This window comes from Uloborus diversus, chromosome 6, assembly GCF_026930045.1.
Source record: "Uloborus diversus isolate 005 chromosome 6, Udiv.v.3.1, whole genome shotgun sequence".
NCBI classification, from domain to species: Eukaryota; Metazoa; Arthropoda; class Arachnida; order Araneae; family Uloboridae; genus Uloborus; species Uloborus diversus.
The window spans coordinates 32945786-32971731 of NC_072736.1; the positions used below are offsets into that span (position 1 = coordinate 32945786).

The 25946-nt window shown below is 34.2% G+C and overlaps 1 protein-coding gene across 1 annotated transcript in view; it reads right to left on the bottom strand.

The window, feature by feature from the left end:
* Positions 1–7816: 7816 nt before the first annotated feature.
* The window catches only part of LOC129224456 (homeobox protein extradenticle-like), a 163874-nt gene continuing 145744 nt past the window's right edge, over positions 7817–25946 (bottom strand). The window contains exon 3 of the mRNA XM_054858910.1: positions 7817–8103. Coding sequence (XP_054714885.1) covers positions 8096–8103 — 8 coding nt within the window. The 3' untranslated portion in view covers positions 7817–8095. The remainder of the gene's footprint in view (positions 8104–25946) is intronic.

The window sequence follows — 25946 nt, forward strand, 5'->3', positions numbered from 1 at the left end:
TAGAGACTTGATATGACAGCAGAAAATTATACAGAGTGCACGATTATTTATCGATACGTTCACGCGAGATTTAAAGTGCAAAGGAATGAATCGCCTGTCTAAGAAAGGTTTTAAAATCTTTTGTTATACAGGTTGCGTCATGAATTTGCTTGAAATGCTCTTCACATACTATAATGATGCTTTACAGTATATACATAGATAGATAAGCGAAGAGGACATCAGCAATGAAACAAGTTTACTGGTTCAAAGAGGGTGATAATTTGGTGACACAAAAATATAAACAAAGGATATAAATAAATAGGGGAGGATAAAAAATGAAGCAAAATCTATCACCTTTGCACAGTATGTTCAAGTAGTATATATCAATATTTTTTTAAAACACACACACAAACAAAACTCAAACTCCCTCGCTATAAGCGAGCTTGACCGCACTAGAGGCGCTATATAGATAGGCGGACGCATCAGCTTAAGTTTAGCCATTTTGGATCGGATTTGTCATTGTTGCGCTACAAGGGTTACCACAGCAAAGTTTCGAGTTTCACCAAATTTGCCGAAAATAATATTTTATTTAATAAACAATCCACGTGCAGCTAATAATCTTCCGCAGTGAACAATCACCAAATGCGAAGACTCGACAGAAAAGACAACCACTCAAACTCGCGCTCCGATCCAAAATGGCTGATCTTAAGCTGATACGTCGGCTCGATATATAGGGGCCATAGACAACACAATCTTCTCTGTGACGAAAATTTATAGAATCTCGAAAAAAAAAAAAAAAAAAAACCGCACGTTTATAGAAAGAGCATACATATGTCGTGATCAGAAAATGCAGAATGTAATTTTGAGGCAATATTCCAAAATACTCCAAAAGACTGACGTAAGTTTTTTACATTAGCCTCACTTGGCCTAGGTAAACGTTGACAAGATACTGCTGCAAAAATTTAAATCGAAAATAAAGAGGAAGAGTTTCCAAAAAGTTTTTTTTTCTTGCAAAAATTCAAGGATATTGAGAATGATTTTGTATTTTGATGTGTAAGCAAGGCTAAATTTGAAGTGAAGCTCAAGGAAACTAAGCACCTGTACTTTTCAATTTAATGTGAAACTAAATAGACAAGATTCAAGGTGCTGGCAAAAACAAAAAAAAAAAAAAAAAAAAAAAAAAAAGAATCAGAAGACGAATGGGGTCCCTACAATATTTTAATAGAAAATAAGATATTTGTGTGAACATTATCGCAAAATTACAAATGATTTTAATGCCACTGAGGGTCGATAATAGTCTTTTTTCAGTTATCACTCCACCTCCCCTCGATTATTCGTTGCACTCATCTGCGATTGCAGCGCCACTCTATTCCAGAAATTCGGGTGATCAACAAATGTGTATGCATAAGGCAAACCCCCGAACATTGATATTCCAAAATTGTTAGAGTAAAAAACCATTTTGTTTAATAAAAAAATGAAAAAAAATAAAAATTTATCATGTTCAAAAGTCGTACAAACTGCTAACAATATAACAAACAAATGAAATGAAGCCGTACTGTGACAGACATACATACACCAAAAATGCCCTTTAATAGACAGCAAAAAATTAAAAGATAAACTAATGTTTTTAAAAAAATCAAATTAGTTTTTTGTTCCGACGTGAAAAGATACATCTTAATCAAGGGACAATTTCGATTACATTTTTAAATAATAATAAAAAGAAACTAAAGCTACACAAGAACGCTAAATGCATCTTAATACAACAACCAGATTATGCACGCACCGCTTACGGACGCGCTCGTGAAATTGAATCGGCACGGTTACCATGGAAACCATACTTCATTCACGGAACCAAAGTCCAGGAAAAGGTGTGCGAGCGAGTCGCATATAAACATTTTATTGTCTTGAATTCGGAATTATATCTCTGGCCCACACGTGCAGGATTTAGCGCCGAATTTCAAGTTGGGGCGAGTGTTTTCATCGTTTTATTTTTATAAATATTTATGGCGCGATGCGGTAAAAGAAATTCGTCTTTTGTTTTCCCGCGCTGTTCCACGAAGAACAAGACAAGGTTAGAAAAATGCTCGCTTTTTATTTATTGAAATGTAAATCAGTTATTGAAAGGAATTTTGTTCTATTTTTGAAAAGATGGAAAAAGATGCGATTAATAATGGAGTGTTTGTTTTTCAAATAAAAATTGCACGGTTAAGAGTTTTGATAAACAAAGCAGCGAGAAGCGGAATGGATACATTTGACACATTTAAGTTCATTTAAAGTAAACATGAGAAACGTAGCATATTTTGTATTTTTCAGAAGTAGCAAATAAAATAATGAAAAGGCTCAATTACTCTATGGAAGTTAATGATCTATATGAATTTTTTTTAGCATAGAAAGTTAAGGGAGGAAACCAGTTTAGACGGATGAAAAAATTCACTTTTTTAAAATGTCATCAAATGTTAGTGAAACTACTCAAGAATATATTGCCAGAATTTCGGTACTTAAAGCGACTGTGGAGATTCGAAAACTTTCACAGATTTTTTTTTTTTTTTTTTTTCAAATGCGCTTTTTTCGAAACAACTTTTTTTCAACTTTGTGAGCATTCTAGCTCAAGGAATTATTGACCAATCGTTTAGAAAATTTGAGTGAATATTCTTTATTAAGTTATACACTATATGAACTCTTAATGATACTATTAACACATTTTTTTAAATGCAAGAAATGGGAAAAAACGGTAGAAAAACATAATTGTAATCTAACACGTCAAAAACGTGCAATTTTCAACTTCTTTGATCCCAGATTCATATTCTTAGGAAATATGTTTTTCACGAGAAAGAAAAATTCTTATGATTACAGACAAAAATTGTGGGTTCGGAAATGCCCACCAGCAACAAGTTCTCATGGCGACCGTCCATGGACAGCAGCTTCAAACTCCACTAATTCTTGTGGAAATGACTTCAAAAAATTACAAGGTGTACTTCGAAAGATGAATAAAATATCCTTTAAGTTCAAAGAAATTCTGATCATTTCTTTCTTGTTAAAAAAATTCTCGAAAAACACTATAATTTCGGCCTTCTAAACTGGTTACCCTCCTTAAGCTAATATGCTTTGCTTCACACTGCGTTGAGTAAATATATGTTAAATTACCCATGCATTTAGGGGACCAGAAATCAATTTAAGAAGTGACATCCTTCATCGTAAAATGTACAATAATTTTCTACATTTTTGAAAACTCTGCATGTTATGAGCCAAACACATACTAAGAAAATTTGTAGTTTTTAAAGGAATGCTGATATCTTCGTGAATATAAGTAATACTTTCAGGAAACTCTTGTGCATAATAGGAGCTCTAATTGCTGAAATTTACCGCTTATTTCCAACTTTTTAAGATCAAGGATATCAAAAAATGATTTTGGTATCTTAAGTTTGCTGCCGGTGGTCCCCTGAATGTATGAGTGGTTTAAATTATATTGAGAAATGTCAGCTGAAGCATACCCTTTAATGTAACAAAAGTTGCAGAAAAATTGTTCCCTCCTTTCTCCAGATATTTTTTGAAGTGTTAAATTTGCAAGTGTTGCAGTTTTTTTTTTTTTGTCGAGCAATGCATGTGTTATTAGAAAAATGTCTTTGTCACAAAAATTGATAGTTAAAAATAGAATTGTTTATTAACTTTAAGAAATCAAACGTTCAAAAACCCCAAAAGTAACCGAATAAACAAAAGCTTTCAGCAAAAAAAAAAAAAAAAAAAAAATCAGCAAATAAAAGCACAAGTTTTAAAACTGTAGGAAGTTTCTAACTGCAATGGAAATTCAAAGCATTAAAGGATACTTAACAACCAGCTCCGGTATAACTTTTTCTTCTTTCCTTTTTTCACATAACATACAATCGCAACTTCACCCCGAGCAAAAGCCTTCCCTTTTTTCGCTTTAGAATTCGGTAAATACAAGGCTTTAACCCGAGAAAATCCTCCGAAAATCTTGACCACCTAACCGTATATTTAAAAAGCATGCTGGAAATAACAGTCAGCGAAGAGAAAAATAGAACATAAAAAAACGGAGGGGAAAAAATCCAATAAAGCAATGCTGGGTTTTGACTGTCATTCCTCCGCCCCCCCCCCCTTCCCAATCTTACTTATTCACTTATTTCCGTGCAAGGTTTTTTCCCCTTTGCTCTTTCTTCTTTCCTGACATACCCAAAGTAGTGGTTTTATCTGTCAAAGCTTAATTATAGTGCCGGTAGTATCGGTGAGCCTTAAACCCCTCATTCCATAGATTTCTATCACGCACCTCCCCCTAACTTTATTCTTCTTCTATTTTTTCGCTAAATACTAGACCAGGTGAGAGAGAGTTTTAAGGAACTGAGGTGTGACAAAAGATGGAAGAAAAAAAAAGCGGATCGTTCATTCAAAGAGAGGAAAAAAAAAAAAAAAAAACCTGCAGAAAATGAAACTATATTGAAAAGCTTAGCTAATATTAGAGTTCTTCACTTCACAGATCCGACACCAACAATTCTCCACGAGATAAATATCTATCAATCTACCCCAGAGTAATTTAATGCAAATGAGAAAAAAAATCTAATACAGTCGAACTTGCTTATAACGAGAGCGAAGGGACTACGGTATTTGCTCGTTATAACCGGGTGACGAAAGATGGAAGAAAAAAAAAGCGAATCTTTCTTTGAAAAAGAGGGGAGAAAAAACCGCGCAGAAAATGAAACTGTATTGAAAAGCTTAGCTAATATTAGAGTTCTTCACTCCACAGATCCGATACCAACAATTCTCCACGAGATAGATATCTATCTACTCCACAGTAATTTAATGCAAATGAAAAAAAAAATCTAATGCAGTCGAACTCGCTATAACGAGCGCGAAGGGACTGCAGTATTTGCTCGTTATAACCGTGTGACAAAAGATGGAAAAAAAAGCGAATCTTTCTTTGAAAGAGAGGGGAGAAAAAACTCTGCAGAAAATGAAACTATATGGAAAAGTTTAGCTAATATTAGAGTTCTTCACTCCACAGATCAGACACCAACAATTCTCCACGAGATAAATATCTACTCCAGAGTAGTTTAATGCAAATGAAAAAAAAAACCTAATACAGTCGAACTCGCTTATAACGAGCACGAAAGGACTGCGGTATTTGCTCGTTATAACTGAGTGCTCGTAAAAAACGGGTTCGTGAAAAATTCATAAACTTTTATGCGTGCTTGCTTTGTTGTTTTCTTATTTCTGTACAGCACCAAAGAAGTTGGTAATTTGATTTGAACTGTCTTATTGTCTCTTTCTTGTTATTGTTTTCGGGGAACGTTAGGTCCGATAAATATCATCATTTGATTTGAACTGTCTCATTTGATTTGAACTGAATCTTTTATTTGATTTGAACTGTCTTATTGTCTCTTTCTTGTTATTGTTTTCGGGGAACGTGAGGTCCGAAAAACATCATCATTTGCATCTGTGGCTTGGAAATAGTTTAAGTTTTTCTGCACTTTAGAAGCCAAGTATATCCTTTGAAGTATATCTCGGAAACAATATCATCCCCGGAAGTATATCTCGGAAATAATAACATTCTCTTCAACAAATATATAATTAATATATAATATGTTCTACCACAAATTTCAAAAAGAGAGCCATAACAAAATATGGCTCGCTTTAATCTGGGATTGCGTTCCCATAGATTTAACAATCTACCAACGAAATCTTTTTTGATTTCCTCGCTAAATCAGATTTCTCGTTAGAACAGGGCTCAGTATAAGCGAGTTCGACTGTAAATTCATGTCTGCCAACATTTCAAATTGGGAAGCTTTACAATTATATGATTCGCAAATTTCGTAAAACTAATCCTTCCAAAAATTTACATAGCGTAAAAATTATTGATTTTTATATTTATTGTTATGTTGTTAGCATGATGTTTGTTTTTCGTAATAATTTATTATGGGGTCGTCCACAAATTATGTCATGCTTTGAGAGGGAAGGGGTTCGTGAAATTGTGAAAGGGAGAAAGAACTGTGACATCGCATTTTAGTTGTATCAAAAACATTTGTTACAACAATATGTTCATGAAAAAATAGCGTGACATGTGACAAGGGAAGGGAGGGGTGGGAGAGGGGGGAGGCGAAGTGTGACTTTAAGGCAAATTAGTGGAGGAGGGGGCGAGTTGGTCAAATATGTTGACGAAAAAAGACAACATTTGAATCCTATGTATCAAAAAACAATCAAGATACAAAATTTCTAATTTTAGGAAAACATCTATATCGCTATTTTAAATTATTCAATGAAGATTACAACATTGTTTATTGAAAGAAAAAAAACTTAAATATGTATCACTTTTAGTTTAAAACATTGTAATCCGTATAGAAACATTTTAATACAAAAGTGAAAATGCTTTTCCGAAATTTTAGAGTATGCCGCTTGACTAGTTTTTGAAATAAACGGCTCATTTGTGGACAGCCCCTATCTTCTTCGAGGAAGTTAGTTTGTACATCATTATCAAAGTTATATTAAAATGGAATTGGATATTATGTTTGTAATAGTTTGCTCTTTCAACGCTGCTGTTTACAATTTTTACATTTTTGCACAAAGCCTGATTACTTCTTATTCATCCATTTGTTTCAGGGCATCAACAAAAATAGGTCAACCAACAGCAGTTTTGCCATTATTCTGAATTATTAGAATTTTCCCATTGGTGCTGTTTGATATTTAAAACAATGGCATGTTAACCAAAACATCTCTTCTTCGTACCAAACATCTGCCATTCCACACGGGCATGTTTTCCTTTCCAAGTTCAACCACTCCCGAAACGGGCAGATGCCAACAATCTTGAAGACACTGCCGGCAATCCCATTTCTGCCCATAAAGTATTCCGCAGTGTTGAGCCATGCCCTCACGAGCTTTCATCACAATGGGTGTCTTTAGACAATAGGGATGCTGGTCTCCACTCAAAATTATAATGAACGCTTCCTTGGTGGAAAGATCTTTCGATTCCAGTTACTTCGATGATCATTAAGGGACTTTTTTTTTTTCTTCTCCAGAAGTGATTCGCCAATTTGGAAGACAGAGTCGACGGTTTGAGTACAATGGGGAAATAGGATGCTAACTCACATTCAGAGAAATCAGCCAGATAAAAGCCTCATTTCGGCGAGATTAATTATTTGTTATTTAAATACGGGCGAAACGTTATCAAGGAGAAATAAATTCACACCGAAGAAAGAATTACGTGGTGATTCTGTGTAGTCCAAAACTTTTTGGGGTGAACAACAAATTTTCTGAAAAAGCGTGTAAGGCCAAGGCTTATTTTGAAGCAAAAGTATGCGAGCTTTGTATTAGAAAAGATTTGTTCCATACGTAAAGATACCGAATTCTAATGTAGGAAGAGATGATGTAGGACTTCATATGTTACTTCATATGTAGGACTTCATGTGTTACTTCAAATCGGAATTGTTGATTTTATTTAAACTGAGTTTCCTGAACGTACTGACAGGGGCGTGCACAGATATTTTGGGGCCCATCTCAAATAACTTTTCCGGGCTCCCCTCTATATTGTTTACGCCTAGTTTTAAAAGTATTGGGCTAACTTCAGGCTCTGGCCAACAGGTGTCCCTTCTCCCCTCCCCCCAACCTGTGCACGCCCCTGCGTACTGAACAGAATCACTCCTAAAACAATCAATTAATATGATCCAAATATGAGTGTACATGAAATTGAAACACAAAATTTAGTTTAAAACAAAGTCCGCTGAAATGTACCTCCCCCCCCCCCCTCTTCTACTGTTCGAAACACGAATGTGGGTTCTCTTGTGATAATTTCGATGGTAAAACAGGTTTTTTTTTTTTTTTTTTTTTTTTTTAAAGAGTGTTTTAAAGAGTCAGTCTCTTTTAGGGGAGGCTCTCATTCTATAGGAGTGCTCCGTAGTCTTTGAGGGAGTCTGTCATCAATGCTCGGGCTAAAACGCTCATTAAGTCACAACAATGTGGTAAAATATTTAAAACTTTGAAACCCATCAAAATAGGAATTTGTTTATGTCAAAGAAACACAGCATTAAAAAGGAAATACTTGATTAAGAAATGATCTGGGTAAAATCACAGCAAAATATGATCAATTTTTGTCACGCAGCAGCATGTTGGGATATTACTCACCTGAAAATTTAAAAAAAAATGAAATTAACACCACAACTACAAAAAATTAAAACATACTTTACAAAACCATGAATCACATAGTTTTAAACAGCTTTTAATTTTTTTTAAATATACATATAAAGTGGTTTATCATGGGAAAGATCTTTATTTGAGAGGGGAAAAGACATTAACATTTAGAATACAGATAAATAGAAAGATTAGTTCTTGTCGTTGTTTTTTTTTAATCCAAAACTATTTTCTATAAATTTGAATTGATAAAATTTAAAATAACAATGATAGTAATAAACATCCTGTAAATGAACAAGTTTACCATGATGCATCAATAGCTGGTAACTGGCTTTGTGACTGGGGCCAAGTTCTCCGATTATAGTCCAAGTGCAACTGAATCAATTCTAAGATTCTGTCAAAGTGCAAACTGAATAAGCTAGTACTATGTTTCATTCCACCCTTACAAGCAAGTTTAGAAAAGGAAATCAACAGCTGTTTATCAATTTGACAACAATTCACACACAAGTTCGTTCCAAATCTTGGCAGCACGAATTCTGAGCCACTGTATGAAACGACACTATTTTCACACACAGAATAGCTAAATTTTCGCAGCTATTCCACTAATTACGACAGCTCATGTGGTCAGCAAGCAGTGACAAAGAACCCTCGCACGAGGTGACTCCACGTACTCGGAATATAATTACCATTTTGTCGCAGGGATGGTCAAGTGATGGATGGGTGGCTGCAAGGCGCTAACTTCACCTGCATATTAAAATCGTTTTAGCGAGTCACACAGCGGATATGTCCCAGCTCACAGTTCAAAGAATAAGTAAGTGTGTGCTGTGTTGCAGGTGATAGAATCAAGAAGTTATTAAGTCGCATACGGCACGCAGTAATTCAGTCTCTAATCATATGTTTAGAAATCATTTTTCAGTCGGGAGGGAGGGGGTTAGAAGGGGAGGGGGGTCATAATAGTCTTAACATGCATGCATGCATACATACATACTATAAAACATTATATTAGGAAAAAAATAAGTGTTGTGAAAAAAAAAACTTTTTCAAAAATAAGTACATTCATGGTTTCAAATTCTCTTGAAACCTTTTGTTTCAAATACGAGTATCCATGTTTTCAAACAGCGTTCTGAATTATTTCATACTCAAAAATAAATACATAACTCGGTTAATACTCAATTTTAAAATTATTACATACTCAAAAATGAGCACTAATACCTCAAAAATTGAGCAGATGTTGATTTGAGTATTTGAATGTTTCAAATTTGAATACCACATAGTCGGAGCCATTTCTTCGTCATTTTTGAAATTTTTTCCAAAGTGAAATAAGCAATAAAACTGAAATCCAAGGATTCTGCAAAGATTTTTGTTCACCAAATCCTCAATCACTCGTATGTTTGTATTAATTTTGTTTCATTTCTTAAGACCCTCCGCTCCAACGGATACAAAATAAATTTCTCGCAAACAAACGGATTAGTATGACGTTTAGGAAAACAAACTGAGGTTAAATATCAGAGGTTGAGAAAGCCAAGAGGTCCATTTTGAGCAAATGTTGAAACGTAGTTAACCGACCTACATGTGTGGAACTAACAGATGCTTATAAGATTTACAATATAGAATAACAAATTATTTTAATTACATTTGCAAACATATATATGCAGGGGTATTTTATAATGGAACCAATAGTGTAATGTCTAGGTGCGAATCCAGGGTAGTGGTGAGTGGTTGTGGTTATGACTCCCCATTAAGCGACCAAGCATTGTCTAAAGCTGCAATTGAGAACTTATAATTCAAAAAATTCGCTTAGACCCCTTATCTTGGCTCAAAATGTATTTATTTATTTATTTATATTTTTTTTAAAGGCAAAAATGCTCTAACAAAATATACAACTCTTTCGATATTGACGTATTGATATTCTCCAAAATCAGAAGCTGAATCTGCCTGAGCAAATCACTTCAGTAAAGCAGGTTTGATCTTTAATTTAAAAAAAAAAAAAACAATAATAACCAAAGTCAAACGTATTTTTTCATTAAAAGCTTCTGTATTTCGCACTGAATTTCACGTGATTTCCTTTTTACCTCCTGCCTACAATCAGTTACTAGGATTTCTATACATATTTCGCTGAATGCAGCTAATACAATGAAAGATCGGTTGTGTTTTAAATGTGTTGTTGAAAACTTAATTTTCAGACTTAAAATTTTTTTATCGCCAGTTAAAGCGATAACGATTCTAGATTTGCAATCATGCTACAAAAATTGCAAAGCACATCTCCTTCAATCAAAAACAAAACTTCCCACTCGAGCAGCAACACTGGAGCCCTAAAGAATTCAACAATTAATTTGCTTTTACCAAAACAAAACAAATCAGCGAAACTTACTGACCAAGATCAAAGTTAATATTTCAAGGACGAGGAAATGAAACTTAATCATAATAAACATCCAACTCTAACAAAAGAAATAACAAACAAGCATCAATAATATAGATGTTTCATTAAAGAGGAGATACACGTGATAAGATTAACATCTGCAATGTACTGAACTTCAAAAGAATCAATTTACATATTTTACATATTTCACCAAGATAGATTACATTTGAATCAATTCAGTTTAGATCTGTCACGATAAACGCAATCCAACAGCCGAATATCAAATTTATGGACGATTTCATGATCACATAGCGGGCACCTCGTAATAATAAACAATAACAAATTCTACCATTCATGCAGAATTCTTTACTTATACAAAGTACATCTTTTCTTCAATCGTCCTTTTTTAGTATCAGGAACGTTTTAGTGTCGCAAATTAATAAAGGTTATATTTAAGGTTTTAGTGAAGTCCCGTAGACTTTATATTAAATTACATGATACCCGTCATAACTTATAGATTCCGAGCTATATAATGTTGGTAATGAGACGTAACACATATTGTGTGAAAGGAGGGTGACTGATTCTCAAACACAGGGCACCCCGACGGGAGGTCACCGGGAACCTCCCAAAAGTTTCCTGATTCGGCAAATTTTGCTGATAATCCGGCAAACTTGGAGACAATTTTGCAACTTAAAAACATGTTTTTTAATTCTTAAAATTTGTTTATATTTATTCGGTAAAACTGGAATTTCATTCGGAATTTGGAATTTCTCCCCTACCAAAAACTTTAGTTTCAGGGCGCCCCTGTTCACAAATTAAAATTGAAAATAAAATTTCAAAAAAAAAAAGTTATTAAGTGTTAACACCTAACCATTTCGATAATAGGTAACATAAAACATTTTACTTTTTAAAGCATTTGCCAGGGCCCGATTGAGATATGAAGAGGCCCTAGGCCAAATACATTTTTGGGCCCCTTGTATTCAAATTTTATAACAGTACCCATTGGCTTTAACAATTTTAGTCATAGACTAAGGTAATTTTAGCCATTTGGGGGCCCCTTAATATCGGGGGCCCTAGGCCACGGCCTAGTTGGCCTATTCAGTAATCAGGCCCTGGCATTTGCTACATTTCTTTAAAGTTGTCATTTGTAGCACACAACACGTGGTGTGAATTGTATGCATAGTCAGTGGTTTCATTACACAATCTTACCATCTAGTACTGCTGTCGATGGCGTGAATGGCATGCAGTCCCGAACAACGCAATAAAAAGCCAAAACACGAATTATAACTAGGGATGCACCGGATATCAGGTAGCTATAAGGTTTTCGGCAAATCCGGCTGGTTTTTTTACTATCCGGTATCCGGTGATATCCGATCCGGCCGCTGCCATTAGGGCAGGATATCCAGCACGTTTTTGCAGGATATCTGCTGTTTATCCGGTACTGTTGGGGTGGTTATATGGTGTTGATGTAGGATGTAGGGGATATCCGGTGTATATAAGGGGGGTTTAATTGAAAATTTTCAATTTTCGTTAAACCTTTTGGATGATGTAATAACTTTTCATGTTTTCTTTATTAATTTCTGCTTGTAAAACAAAATTAGTTTATACCTTCACCTTTGTTCTGGACATGGGAGCCTTTGCACACATTTTGACTTAGACACAATTTTCAATTTAAGTATGATTTTCTTCAGCTTTTTTTTTTTTTAATTTAGTTAAAATATTGCATCAAAAAAGAGCTACAAATCCTCTGATCACATGTAGGGCAATTCCATGGTGTCGGACGTAAAAAATGAAGAAAAATTTCTCAGTTTTAATTCCATTTACCAAATATGAACTGTTCCAAAATGATCAAATTTATTTACAAGATACTTACTACATCCCACTGAATAAAAAATCATCTTAGTTTATCAAATATAGTTACATAAAGTACATATTAAAAAATTTAAAGAGTTGGTTTCGGACGTAAATAAACCATTGTAGTACACACAAATAGTAAAATTGATGGTTCACTTAAAAATTATTTAAAGTCGGTGAATTGGCTAACATTTTAATTTAAAATACAGCATAATTCTAAAGTTTACTTATGATTGAAGCATATTTCACACAGTTTTCAAATGATATTATAAAGAAAAAAACTATTTAAAAAATATTTCTTGCTTGGTGTCGGACGTGAACATGCAATGTAACTAAAAGCAACTGTAAAGCCGAATATCCGAAACCGGCAAATGAAAAGGCGCAGGATATCCGGAATCCGGTATCTGACAAAAACACTATCCGGTGCATCCCTAATTTTAACTAACGAAAATATGTTTTCATGGAACAGCAAAATTTTTTCTAGCACGACAAACATTGGGATACAAAAAACTTTATTAGCTCGTTTGAGATTCAGTGTTCCCAACCTGCAGTGAAAAAAAAAAATCTTAAGTTTAAATATTTAATGACTAGAAAATCGCCCGTCAAGGTATGACGGGTGAAAATTGATTCGACATTTGAACGAAGCAATTGCCTGTTAAAGGATTTCGGCAATGGACATTTTAACCCCAACTCCAGTGGATTAACCCTAAACTCCAGTAGATTGCTGAATACTTTTCCATTCTTTCATTCTCCTAAAATAAGTCTAACCAGTAAAACAGTTAAGTGACTTGATCCAGTTCAGCCTTGGCACAATAAAGCATTTCCATACATGTCAAACCTTACCGAAAAATATTATCAAATTATCATGCCGTGGCACGAGTTTCATTGTTAATGACGTCAGTAATACTCCGATAAGTGAATTCGCTATACAGTATTATCTATACAGTAAAATCTGTAAAGTTGACCGCCCTTGTAAGTTGACCGCTTTTTTCAAGCACGGAATTAGCCCTTATCATGTAAATCAACCTTTGAAAGTTGACCCCCTGTTTAAGTTAACCACTAATGTAGTGCACCGCAAGTTGTCAACTTACACAGGTTTCACTGTATGAAGATGGCTAGCCAGTATGCAAGTCAAAAATGGTCTGTTTGAGAAGTTCGATGCGGAAACAAATTGAATATGAGCAGTAAATGAACAATTTTTTTTTTTTTGGCAACTAACTAAAATCGCGTTTCATATAGTTCACAAGAAAAAATATTGAAGACAAATAATCACCAGTCAAGCCTCCCCCCCCCTCCCCACTTCTAGTAGCCTGCTAAATTCTACATAAGTGGTAAATTTGAAAATGGGGCAAGTTTGATGCTTATAAAAACTCCCTGTAAGGGTCACTTCAGTAATCAAGAACATCACAACCATGGTTTACGATCCAAATAACAAACAACTTTCTAACAACCTGTTGCGAAGTTTTAGTTTCTATTCCTTTGAAACCCAAAACGCAATGGGAACTGACATAAGGTTAAATTAGTTTCAAATCCCTGTAATTGATCCGTCGCAATAACACTTTATCCGCACTTTGAACATAACCACAGCATAAACATGACAAAAATTAATAAACATCATTACATCACTCATAAAAATTCGATGGAATAGCTCCTCTCTCTCTCTTTTGCACCTTGCCGCGAGTGCAATAAACAGACACAATTACAAGCTCGGCATACGCAGGGACCGGAACGAATAACACCTAAAAAGAATCGTTAACAAACAAATAGCGCCAAAAACAGACTCGTCATTTTAATTAACATTTCTCGCGACGTGCAAATGTGTTTGGAACCTGTTCTATGAAACAATATGAAAACAATAAACACAATAGGGGCCACACTAAAGAATCGGTATAAAAGGTAAACGGATGAATAAAGGAAGAAAAAAAAAAGTTTTTTTTGACGAACGTCACATATTTGATGAGTGGGCGTGGTCTGCCAGCAGGAAAAGGCGGCGAGAGGTAGCGGTGACGTGATGCGTGACGTCACGCAATACCTAATTTTCCCATTGGATGCGAAAAAGACGCGCTCAAGTTGATTTCCGTTTGACATTTTTTCTTTCCATTTTTAAAGCAATGTTTTGTTTTTGTTTTCAAAACAGGTAAAGGTTGAGAAACAAAATGAATGAAAAATACTGTTTTAAGACCTCGAAACAAGACTTGTCTGCAGCCATGGAAGTGAAAAAGCAATTATGTAGGCATGATATGCTAAAAGTTTTTTTTTTTTTTTTTTATTGATGAAAATTTTCAACTACTACCTGTTTTGTCTTGAAGTAATTTTTTACTGAAAAAGAAAAGCAATTTTTTAAAGGAAAAGAAAATGAATTGTTACTTTTGCAAGAGTTTTATTTTGCAGAGAAAAATTATTCATTTGATGTTCAAATAACGTTTGACAATATTGTAGTACTTAAAAATAGTTTAGCATATTTGTTACTGTAAACAAATCCGCCAAATTAGAACCAAACTGCAATTAATCACTTTCATACACATGAAAAAAAAAAGAACATTCAAAAGGGGGGGGGGATGACCCGGTAATATTACACCACAAAGAGCACTCGAATTCAAGATGATTTTTCGTAAAATGTCAATTAACCACTATAGTTGGGGCAAACCTAACATGGTATCGTCGTAATGCTGAGATTAAGATATGCATAGCCTACACAACGCTGATAGGTTATGTTTGTCCCAACTATAGTACTTAACTAATTTGTACCCAGAAGTGTCCCGATGGGAGGTCACAGAAGGTCATCTTCACCGATTGTATTTAAATTAAACACTGACTCCCGATCAGGCCCCCTAACAGCAAAAAAAAGAGAGAGAGAGAGAACGACAGAGAGGTTTGTGTTTTGTGTGAGAAAATAGTCAAGAAAATTCAGTGCAATTTTGAGCTTTCGTGTTCGAAGAATTGAGTCATTTAATTTAAATTTTAAAAAAAAATGAACAAACGGATTAAACAAAAGCCAATGCATTTCTCAACAGTAATTTTTAAGCAGCTTTTTGATCTACAATGCGAAACATTTGAAGAACACATATTGGTAGTTTACTTTTTCGCAATTTTGCTTTAATTTAAAATTTAATTCATTTTCAATTAAAATATTTTTTAAATTTATTGCTTCAAACTTAAGGTTGGTGCCCGATTTCAACAGCCATTTAAAAAATTCATTTCATTACCAAATACATTTAGATTAACAAAACAATTAATAAACTCACATTTGTTAAAGTTTTCAATTTATTGAATCTCAGTAAAGTCCATTATAATAAATCACATGAATATTTTCGCGAATGCAATAAAAAAAAGATATTAATAACACCTTAGAATCAAAAAATTAAAGCAACGACTTAGAAGTTTTAAGTTCCACTTCAGTGAATCACAAAGCGTATTCTAGAATTACTTTTCGTACAACAAATATTTTAAATTAAACGTGCTTTCTAACAACTGAACACCTTTGTGGCTACTCCAAACCCAACTTTCTCCCAGTTTATTATTCAAAATATCCTGTCTTGCACGTCGGATGATTTTTATTTCAATGAAATCCAACGAAACTGAACAAATTGAAACCGATCACACATTAAATTTTATTAGGATCTTATTTCCGCAACAATGGATTTAATAATGTTGCAGATAATATTATTTATTTCTAGTGAAATAAAACACGTCAGTCCAACACTCGGTGAGTATGAAAAAATTGAATTGCATTATTACCTCCGGAGGAAACTAAAAAACTAGAAAGTTTCAGAATTCACAATATAGAGCTTTTTTTTTTTTCAACTATGTCCTCAAAAATGCATTAAATGCATTTTTTTTTATTTTTAAACTTTCAAATACATATTCAGCCCGGGGCCGCCGAGAGCCAAGGCGAACCCCATGTCAGTTTGGTCCCCAGCTTCCTTCCCCCAATAAAACTTATTATTTATACTGTCCCCGGGCCGAGCCGGGGCCATTTGTCCCCGACTAGGATTATTCCAATAATTTCCCCAAATCTAAGATTTCATTATTATTGACAGTGTAATTATTGTTGAATAAAAAGAGGGTAATATATTTTACTTGGAATAATTGTTGCTTACATATTACTTCAAAGTTATCAAACGGTTGATTGTTTTATAATATGTTACACTCACAGCTGTGACGCTGAGCACAACCTGCTGTAATATCTTTAAAATGTTTCTTCGAAATAATAATAATAATATACAATAATAAAAATATGTAATAATAAAAATATGGAATAATCTATATATATATAAATGAATGTTTGTCTGTATGTCATCCATGAACTCAAAAACTACCCGGCAGATTTGACTGAAACTTTCACCGTTTGTTATTTTTGGTACTGGGAATGTTTATAGACCAGTTCGAAAAAAATCCGATCGATAGTTCCTTTTTTATTCCAATTTAAGTCACAATCCATTGGATAAATACGAATAAAATTATCGGCTGCAGAAATTAATTCGCGTGCAACTCCAACGAACTATAGGGGGCACTGAAGTCACTGTCTAATGGCGGACTTAAAAACTAAAACAAACGCACATGGTAATGAAGAAAATGCTAAAAGTGTTGTGATTTTTGTTCGTACGTATGATTTTTTCGCTTTATTCTTTTTAAATTAATTTTCAAAGTCTTGTGGATATTCTGGCCCACGTAGAAAGAAATGAGAATTCAAGAAGCATTACTAAACGTCAAAGATTTATGCAAACTACGTAGTTCGTAGTTCTAAGCAGCTATTTCCACGATGTTGAATTCGATATTTATCAATTCTTGATAAAACTAAATAATAATTGTGGCCTGACAAAAATAACAATTAATGCTAGAAAATTCAATATGACATTACAAATAATTATCGAAAGAAGATGATACTTCTTTGCCTTGCTTGGCTAGCGTTTATTGTTTTGCATTTGTTGCTGAGTTATTTCTCTCGAATTCCCGAATCGGTTAATTTAAAATTTTTCTGTTTCGATTTTTCTAATTTCTGAGTTACGATTTAATTATGTCAAGTTATGCAAATCATCTACAGAATACTTACGGATATATGGTGGTAGTTTTCTTTTCAGTTGATTGACCATTATTTCTTTTTACTTATCGAATTCTGTAATCTTACTACCATTTTATTCCACTCATGATAAAAATTAAAAATGGTTTAACTAAAAACGCGAAATCTCGCCAAGGCTACTTTGCTCGCACTATACTAAAACTATAACCCTAAACAAATTTGGCGAAACCTTTCAGCTGAGAATAAAAGGAACAAAGTAAATTCTTTCTCAGTTATTCATTTTGTTCTACGATAATATATTCAAGAAAATATTTTGCATACTGTCCATTCCAACTAAATGCTGCTGTAAAATATGGTAAGTTTAATTAATTTAAGATAAAAAAAACCCCATATTCTTACAAATTCATACAAAACAATAAAATTTTTTACCTTGTATAACGTTATCCAAGTTTGTTAATCCAGAATTTTCGCTTTCACCAATTATTAAGAAAATAATGAAAACTAACATTATTTTGAGAAGCTCGAGAATACTACTAAGGGACGAATTAATTTCTGTAGCTGAAAGCAAACTAAGACACATCGATTGCGTTAATAAATACTCAGAACAAACTGCCTGTGTTTACGTCAACAGACACACGTGGAACGCAACGTGGCAATGTTTTAGTTTCCTTTGCAGTTTTGTAAATCACCGCAAGGTAGCGTATTCGAGCGCTGGAGTTCCGAATTGATAAGAAGTTAGCTGTTGCCATTTTTCTTGAGTTTGAACAAATAAATTCTTTCTTTATATTGTTTTATGGCTTTTCATGCAACTGGGGGATTTAAAACTTTTTCTATTTGATATTTTTAGCGATTGATTGATCTTGCAAACTGCGTGAGTACAAAATTTGAGTATAGTCAAGGCTTCACTTGATACCTGGACCGATTATTATGAAAGTTGCTATATATATGTATTTTTCCACGGAGAAGGTGCATAATATGCTCATTGAAGTCACTCGCCACCAGGTGGCACTGCAGAGTAGCAACTTCTGCCCCGTTCAACCGATTGTCATGAAAATCAGTATAATGATGTATTTTTTTTGTTGGCGTAGCAACGCGCGTCGGGTACAGCTAGTAATAATATATAATATTAATAATATATAATACTAATAATATATAATAATAATAAATGTAATAAAATGAAGTTCATATTGGTTTTGATCACATAAATTAATCATGATTAATAACTCTAACTACTTTCCCAAACAACTAACCTCAACGATTTAAAAAAATTAAAAAAAAACTTAACACTTCATTCACTTTTTCTCGACACAAATTCCGCTTTTTATCGATATTTTTATGATTAATACTTCGCCATAAATTCTTACAAACACATGCTCCTGAGAATTTAATTTATTTCAAGATATCAAACCGACAATAACTAAAATGAGAGAAAAAAAAAACTTAAAGAACCCAGACATAAAAAAACAAACATACACACGTATAAATAAAAAAAAACTATAAACAGCCAAAGCGAAAAATAACAGATAATAATTCGATCATAAAAAGTTTACGGCTTCTAAAATAAGGTCTTCCAGAATAAGCTTTGCGTGTGGGGCGCTTTTATGTGGATGGTTTCGGATCGGATTAATACAGTGACATACCTTACGCGCTGCTATGGTACTACAAATGTAATAAACTGCGATTGTGTAAGCCAGCGGCATATAAAAGTTTCCGAACATTAGTGAAAGGAAAGAAAACCGTTTCAGAACGACTTTGGCGAAGATCATAAAGGCCTTAGTCGCGCAAGTGGCAATAGGTTGATTTACCATCAAACGCTTTCACGTGGACGATATAGATATTCAAATGCTTTGCAAGGTCTGGTAGTTTTCTTTCTTTCAATTTTGGAGAGTTAAATGATTTTTCGTGTTGACATTTTGCTTTTCCGATTTATCCATAGATTTCTGTTGGACATTTAAGAAGCGTATATTTAAAATTTGCTTTAAGAAGTTTTTGACTGGTACAGTAAAACCTGTGAAGTTGACCACCTGTCTAAGTTGACCGCTTTTTTCAGGCACGAAATTGGCCCTTATCATATAAATCAACCTTTGTTAAGTTGACCACCTGCTTAAGTTGACCACTAAAGTAGTGCACCGCAAGTGGTCAACTTACACAGGTTTCACTGTATTTATTTTTAATTGCAAATGTGAAATAAGCAGAAGAGTTTTTGTGATAAAAGCTGACATCGAGTGCAACGACAAGGGAGTGCAACGATTTTTTATTTAACGATTATTGTAGTTGTCAACCGTTTGACGTTAATTTTATTTAATAACTTCTATTTTAACTGTGAGAGTGCAGTGTGCGTTGCCTAAGATAGCCAATAAAGGTGTCAGTTGTGTTGGGAAATCAGTGATTGTTAGTGCGTCTTGCTCAACACATATGTACGCGGAATTTATTCTCTTTTATATCAACAAACAATTTTTAGAAACTTAGGAAAAAAAATAAAAAATGGTATAAACCGTAACAAGAAAATTATTTGTATGACCATATAAGTAGGAAACTTAAAAAAAAAAAAGAAGATAGTTTTAATTGTTGATGATATAATTTAATGAATTGAACCAATATCATTTGTCGATGTTATAAATATACTGGAGAAAGTTGGCATTATTCAACAGGCGTCTTGTGTTAGATTAAGATGGAATAAAACTGATGATTTAAATAATTAAAATTATTAAAATGCAGTAATTATTTATAATAGTTTTCATGTGAAGTTTTTCGTCCTAAAAGAAGTTTTCTAACCGACACTTGAAACCCTTCAATTAGTAGTGACGCATCCAGGGGGAATTTTGGGGGGATATCCCCACCGAAACTCAAGAAATATTCCTTTTTTGACCATAGAAAAGGATTAAAACTAGCCATATCCCTCTCCCCCGATTTTTTTTTCTATGCTACTGCCCATTACAGTGTCCAAAGATTCCACAAAAGCAAAAATTTCAGTCAGATCCTGTCTACGAAGGATGAAAAATTACTCCTTCTGCATAAGCCAGCCATTTAACTCCATTACTTGAAATAGCTACCGTTAGCATCAAGTCTACCATGGCATCAAGAACTTAACCTTCACCTCAGACGCACGTCGAGTATTTATCAATCCGCCATTTACTCTCGTTTCCTCTTCCCGGTAACGAGGGCACAAACAACAACGGGTGAAAATTATTTTTCTCGGCACTTGGGGCTCCTCACTTGATAACCCTATAATTAGTAAAGGTATAGGCCGCATGTTAGTGAAACGCGGGAAAGAGGGAAATAATGTTTGTATAGAAGCAGGGAGGATGATCGTTCCCAGGTTTTTCCGTTCTGAGATTCCAAGAGGACTCTCGGATCCATTTCCTGTTTCCATAGGATTTCTCCCATGGGCTGCGAGACATAGCTTCATGGAGAGAGCAAGTTTAGGATGGTTCGGATTGCAATACTCGAAACATAAAAATAACAGAACGTAAAATAAATATTCTTTGCAGAGATTGACATGTAACAGTGGGAAATGTTAATAAAAACAATAAAGTTTTGGAATATTTGAATTTAAATTATGTATTTCTACAATAACCGAGATAGCACAAGAAAAGTTAAAATGTTTCAGAAACATTTTGAAAAGGTTGTAAGAACGTTAACAACTATTTTAAAACGTTAGGGTTAAGGAAACAGGGAGTGCTTTCTGGGTAAATAATTCTTGCAAACGAATAATGATTATGTGCGATAAATAAAAAAAATCATTAAAAAAAATTTACATTTTCAACAGTAAATGCTAGTTGAGAGGAAAAGGACCACATCAACAACTATGTGCCATGAAGGATTTAACTTCTAACAAAAGTAGTGCAGAAGCCCTGCAGTAGAATTTATTTTAATGCATACATAGTTTGGATTAATTCATTCTAAAATCTAAACACTCATTTAAAATTGAAAAGACGTACAGGAACTGAGCTTCCCTGAGTTACCGTGCAAGTTAAGCACAAAGCCTATATTAGGAAAAGCAGCTGTGCAATAACACTGTGCGGCAAAAAAAAAAAAAAAAAAAAACTTCAAAATGCTTCTCTCATTTCATCGGCTGATTCTTATGTAAAATGACCCCCTGAATCCAAATATGACCTCCGTTTCCCCCTATACATAACATTTTTTTAAAGCCCCCCCCCCCCTTTTACATCGCGAAAATTTTTTTGGACATGGGAGTCATAGAAGCGAGTCTTATACTCTCATTCTGCACCGAAATTCTTTTCAAAAAAACATACTTAAAAAAAAAACAGAATAAAAAGATCGCTTTTCGTGATGTTTCTAATATTTCTTTTGAGGGGGGAGTATGCCCACCTAGTCCCCTCTTATGCTATCGGTGTCCATGATCTTGAACTTTGAACCTCTCTTGCCCGCCAAAACTATGTTAGCAGTTAATATAAAGCTCCTCTAACCTCAAAAAAAAAAAAAAAATAAAAAAAATAATAATAATAATAATAATAATAATAATAATTGCTCTGAAACTAAGGAACATTGAAAAAAAACTTGGGAGGCCTTTAAAAAAAAAAAAAATGGTACGTATAGGGGGAAACGGGGGGTCATATTCGGATTCAGGGGGTCATTTTACATAAGAATCAGCTGACGAAAAGTCAAAAGCATTTTGACTTTTTTTTTTGTTTTTGCCGCACAGTGTAATTGGTCAAGGCTTTCCAAAGGAACATCGCATTGACAATGTACGCGAAATACGCAGAGTTCAAATAAGGAATCCAAGAGGAAAAATACAACGCCAGGAGCCTGCTCAGCGATAAATTGTATCGGACGTTTCACCTACGATAGAAGGAATTTCAAAAGAACTATTTTCATACCACAAATCTTATGAATAATTCAATAACAAACATCTATCTAAAACTGAAAAGAAGTTCATTGGCTGAGCTCCCGTGAGCTACCATACAAACTAAACTCTAATAAGACTAAACTCAAAAGAGAGAAAGAGAAAAAAAACACTGGTAGCACAATTAATAATTAAACAAGAATTCCAGTAATCACATTAAATTGGCAATGCCCTAGAAATACATTGAGCCCATACAAACAAAAGATTCCAAGGGGGGGGGGATACAACGCCAGGGAGCCTGCTTAGCGATGAAGTACACTGGGTCGTTTCACTTACGACGGAAGGAACATCAAAACTTCAAATCAGCCTCACATTTAATCATAAACCCAATCAAACCCTTAACGCATCTCATCAGCAAGAAGAAAAATAGAAGTATGAAGTGGTAATCTATCCATCACATCGATTGGTCAGATAGTGAGGGACATCCCTTAAAGACGGGGGGGGGGGGGGCATACGGAAAGAGATGCACAAGGTGAACTAATCATAGAGTTCAAAGCATGCCAGGTCCATTTATCAAGCCCTCGCAAGAGTAAGCAGTCAAGAGCCCAGCCCGACTCTTTGACTTATTCAACCCCTGGCGAACGTGCTAGAACAGTTTTGTTGAAGTTCTTTCTTAAACCGTTAGGTGGCGGTGAAAAATTGAACCAGAGTGGAAAAACAGCTTCAATGGAAAGATATTAATTCAATAAACGAGGCATATCAACGCGACCTATGGGTGGGGTGCTAATTCAGGTTGTATTTAGATGTCACATGTTTGCAATTTTCGGTAGCAGGGAAAATTGTGGATGTAGTTAATCTCACATTTGTTGTCAGTCTCATACCTTGAGGTTCTGAGCTGGAGTTGATGTATGTTTCGTTTATTAATGCCATCAGCAGAAAGAATCGAAGACATTTTTCATTCAGAATCAACGTAATCCCTATAGACTAGTCAGTACATTCAAACCTTGATATCTCGAACCTCCTTATCTAGAAGCTCTTGATGACTCGAAAAAAAAATAAAAAATTCCCTGCATTTATCCATTCCAAGTTATCTCGAAATTTATTTTAATTTTTTTCAACCAATTCCGGAGACATTTGCTTGTAGTTTTTCATCCGTTAGATATTGTTACATCGAAACAGGGATGTAAACTAACTTAAATGTAGTAAAATGTTGAAGAATAAGTAGCTAATCGGTAAGAAAAATAATCAAGTAGTGCAAGTATAAACATATAAAATGTATGAGTGTTTAGTTTGTGAGTTACAAGTATATTTTTTTCAAATCCTTGATAACTCGAGAACTCGATATCTTGATTGTTTTTCTCTCTTCTAGAGGGATTCGAGATATCGATATTGTACTGTATTGTCTCTTAAAACAAAGGCCTCCTTACACATTTGTCGGCGCCTGTTGAACAGCCCTCTCCACCACTATTGCCCAAATTGTAACAAATCTCGTTGTCGTTGTTCTTTAACAGCACATGACATAAGAACTCCGCTTTTGTAACAAATGAGTAACTCCGGTCCGGTAAAAAAAAAAAAAAAAAAAAATTCTGACCAATATTTAAATGCAGATAAGATAAAATAATGTTATTTAAAATTTTGTATATTCGTTACATAGTACAGTTTTGAAAAAAAAATGGCCAAATGTCTATTAATACTAGCTGTCAATGAAACGAAAAATTGGCATTTACCACTTAAGGACCTTATGGCACATATAGGAGCCCTAATTTGAAGGGGGTTTTTTTTACATAAATTATGTAATACAAACTTTTTTTTTTTTCATGTTATTGAAACACGAAAACATTAGCTTTTAATACTAGCTGTCAGTAAAAAGAAAAATTAGCATTTAACCTTTAAAGAACTTATGGCACATAAGACTCCTAATTTGAAATGTATTTTATAAATTATGGAACACAAACAACTATTTTTTTCATATTATTGAGAGATTAAAACATTACAATCTTAAAATTGGCGAAAAGGATTATTGTTCAAAAAACATCAACGATAATTTTAACAATATTCTTAGGCAAAGTTAGGGTCATTAAAATAAAAAAAAAATGTGACATTTAAAAAAAGAGAGGGAGAGAGAGAGATGTGCTTAAACTATATTTAAATTTTACCATAAACCAAATTGTTAAAGGAATATTGTCTTTCATGTATTAATACAAGTCTATTAACTCTGCTTTATTTAAGTAACTTAGAAAAGGAAACGAGCTGATGTGTGCATCACATGACTTCCTTTTACTCCAATTTAATGTCATTTCCCCATTATTCGCTATTTTAATGTGATTCAATATTTATTCTCTAAATATCACCAACAATGGCCAAATTGAAACCAAAAAAAAAAAAAAAAAAAAACTCCGCCAAATTTGTCGCCAAGTTGGCGACAAAACTTGGCGACCAAAAGACTGGCGATATATCGCCAAGTGTCCGACAAATTATAACGCCACTTGAGTTTACATCGAAATTAACAATGATTTCCCCCCAAAAAGGTGCAAAAGACCCCCTTAGGAACATCCGAAAGCAACCAAAAGGGGAGGTGCACAACTAGACCCCACTACGAGTCTATGTACCAAATTTCAACTTTCTAGGACATACCATTTTTGAGTTATGCGAGATACATACGCACATACGCACATACGCACATACACACATACGCACATACATACAGACGTCACGAGAAAAGTCGTTGTAATTACCTCGGTGATGGTCAAAATGGATATTTCGCGTGTCTATACATTCTTAGGCACTTTTCCGCATGTGGTCGAATCGAAAAAAAAACTCAACATTCATTTGGGGGTGAGCAAAATGGAAATTAAGGGCGATTTTTGAGTGAAAATTTTTTCGCGAATACAATACTTCCTTTTTTGTAAAAGGAAGTAAAAAGAATCAAGATAAACTTGATTTTTATAAGCATGTAACGTCATCACGAACAGCAAGTATAATTCATATTTTGTGCTGAATTATCTTATTGTAATAATGTTATCAATTAAACAGTGTTCATAATTTTCAGTTTTAAAATCTCATACTAATATTAGTCCAACTGAGTAAAAGATGACAGACCTAAAGTATCGCAATCTTGGGTGGAAACGGGGATGCGAACTCTTATCCTAAACTGCAATTCTGTTTACGCCAAAAAGTAAAAATACTGCATATTTACAATCGAATTTATCATTCCACGGGGCAACAAATAACGACGGCAGTCAACTTCTCAATATCTGGCGGCGATGGTATAAAACTAAATAAAACCAACGGTACAAAAGCACAATGGTAATAGAAGCTCTTATCTGCGTTTGCGAGCAGTAGAAAATCCACCCCAAATCGGTACTTATTTAAAAAAAATAAATAAATAAAAGATACTAAAAAAGGGAACGGTTCGCATTTCAATTTCCGGTTCGCCCCGCTTTTCCGCCACCCTGAAGCGTTTGAAAAAAGGGAAAGAATGTATTATCAACCGCCATGTTTGGTCTCACAATGGAAGGATACCTTTAGGGCCATTACACAGTATTTTGTCCAAATGTAGAGTCCGCAACATGACACCTTTTTTTACCTGTTTGATTAGCACAAAATTTTATTTTGAGCTAGTCCTACCAACACACAAACTCGAAATAAAACAATGTGCTATTCAAACAGTAAATTAAATAGTTATCCCAAAAAAATCATGTTGCGGACTCTACATTTGGACAAAATAGCGTGAAATGGCTCTCTAAGGAATTTTTACGACGAAAAAGTGTCTGGTTATGGTATTTTAGGAACGAATA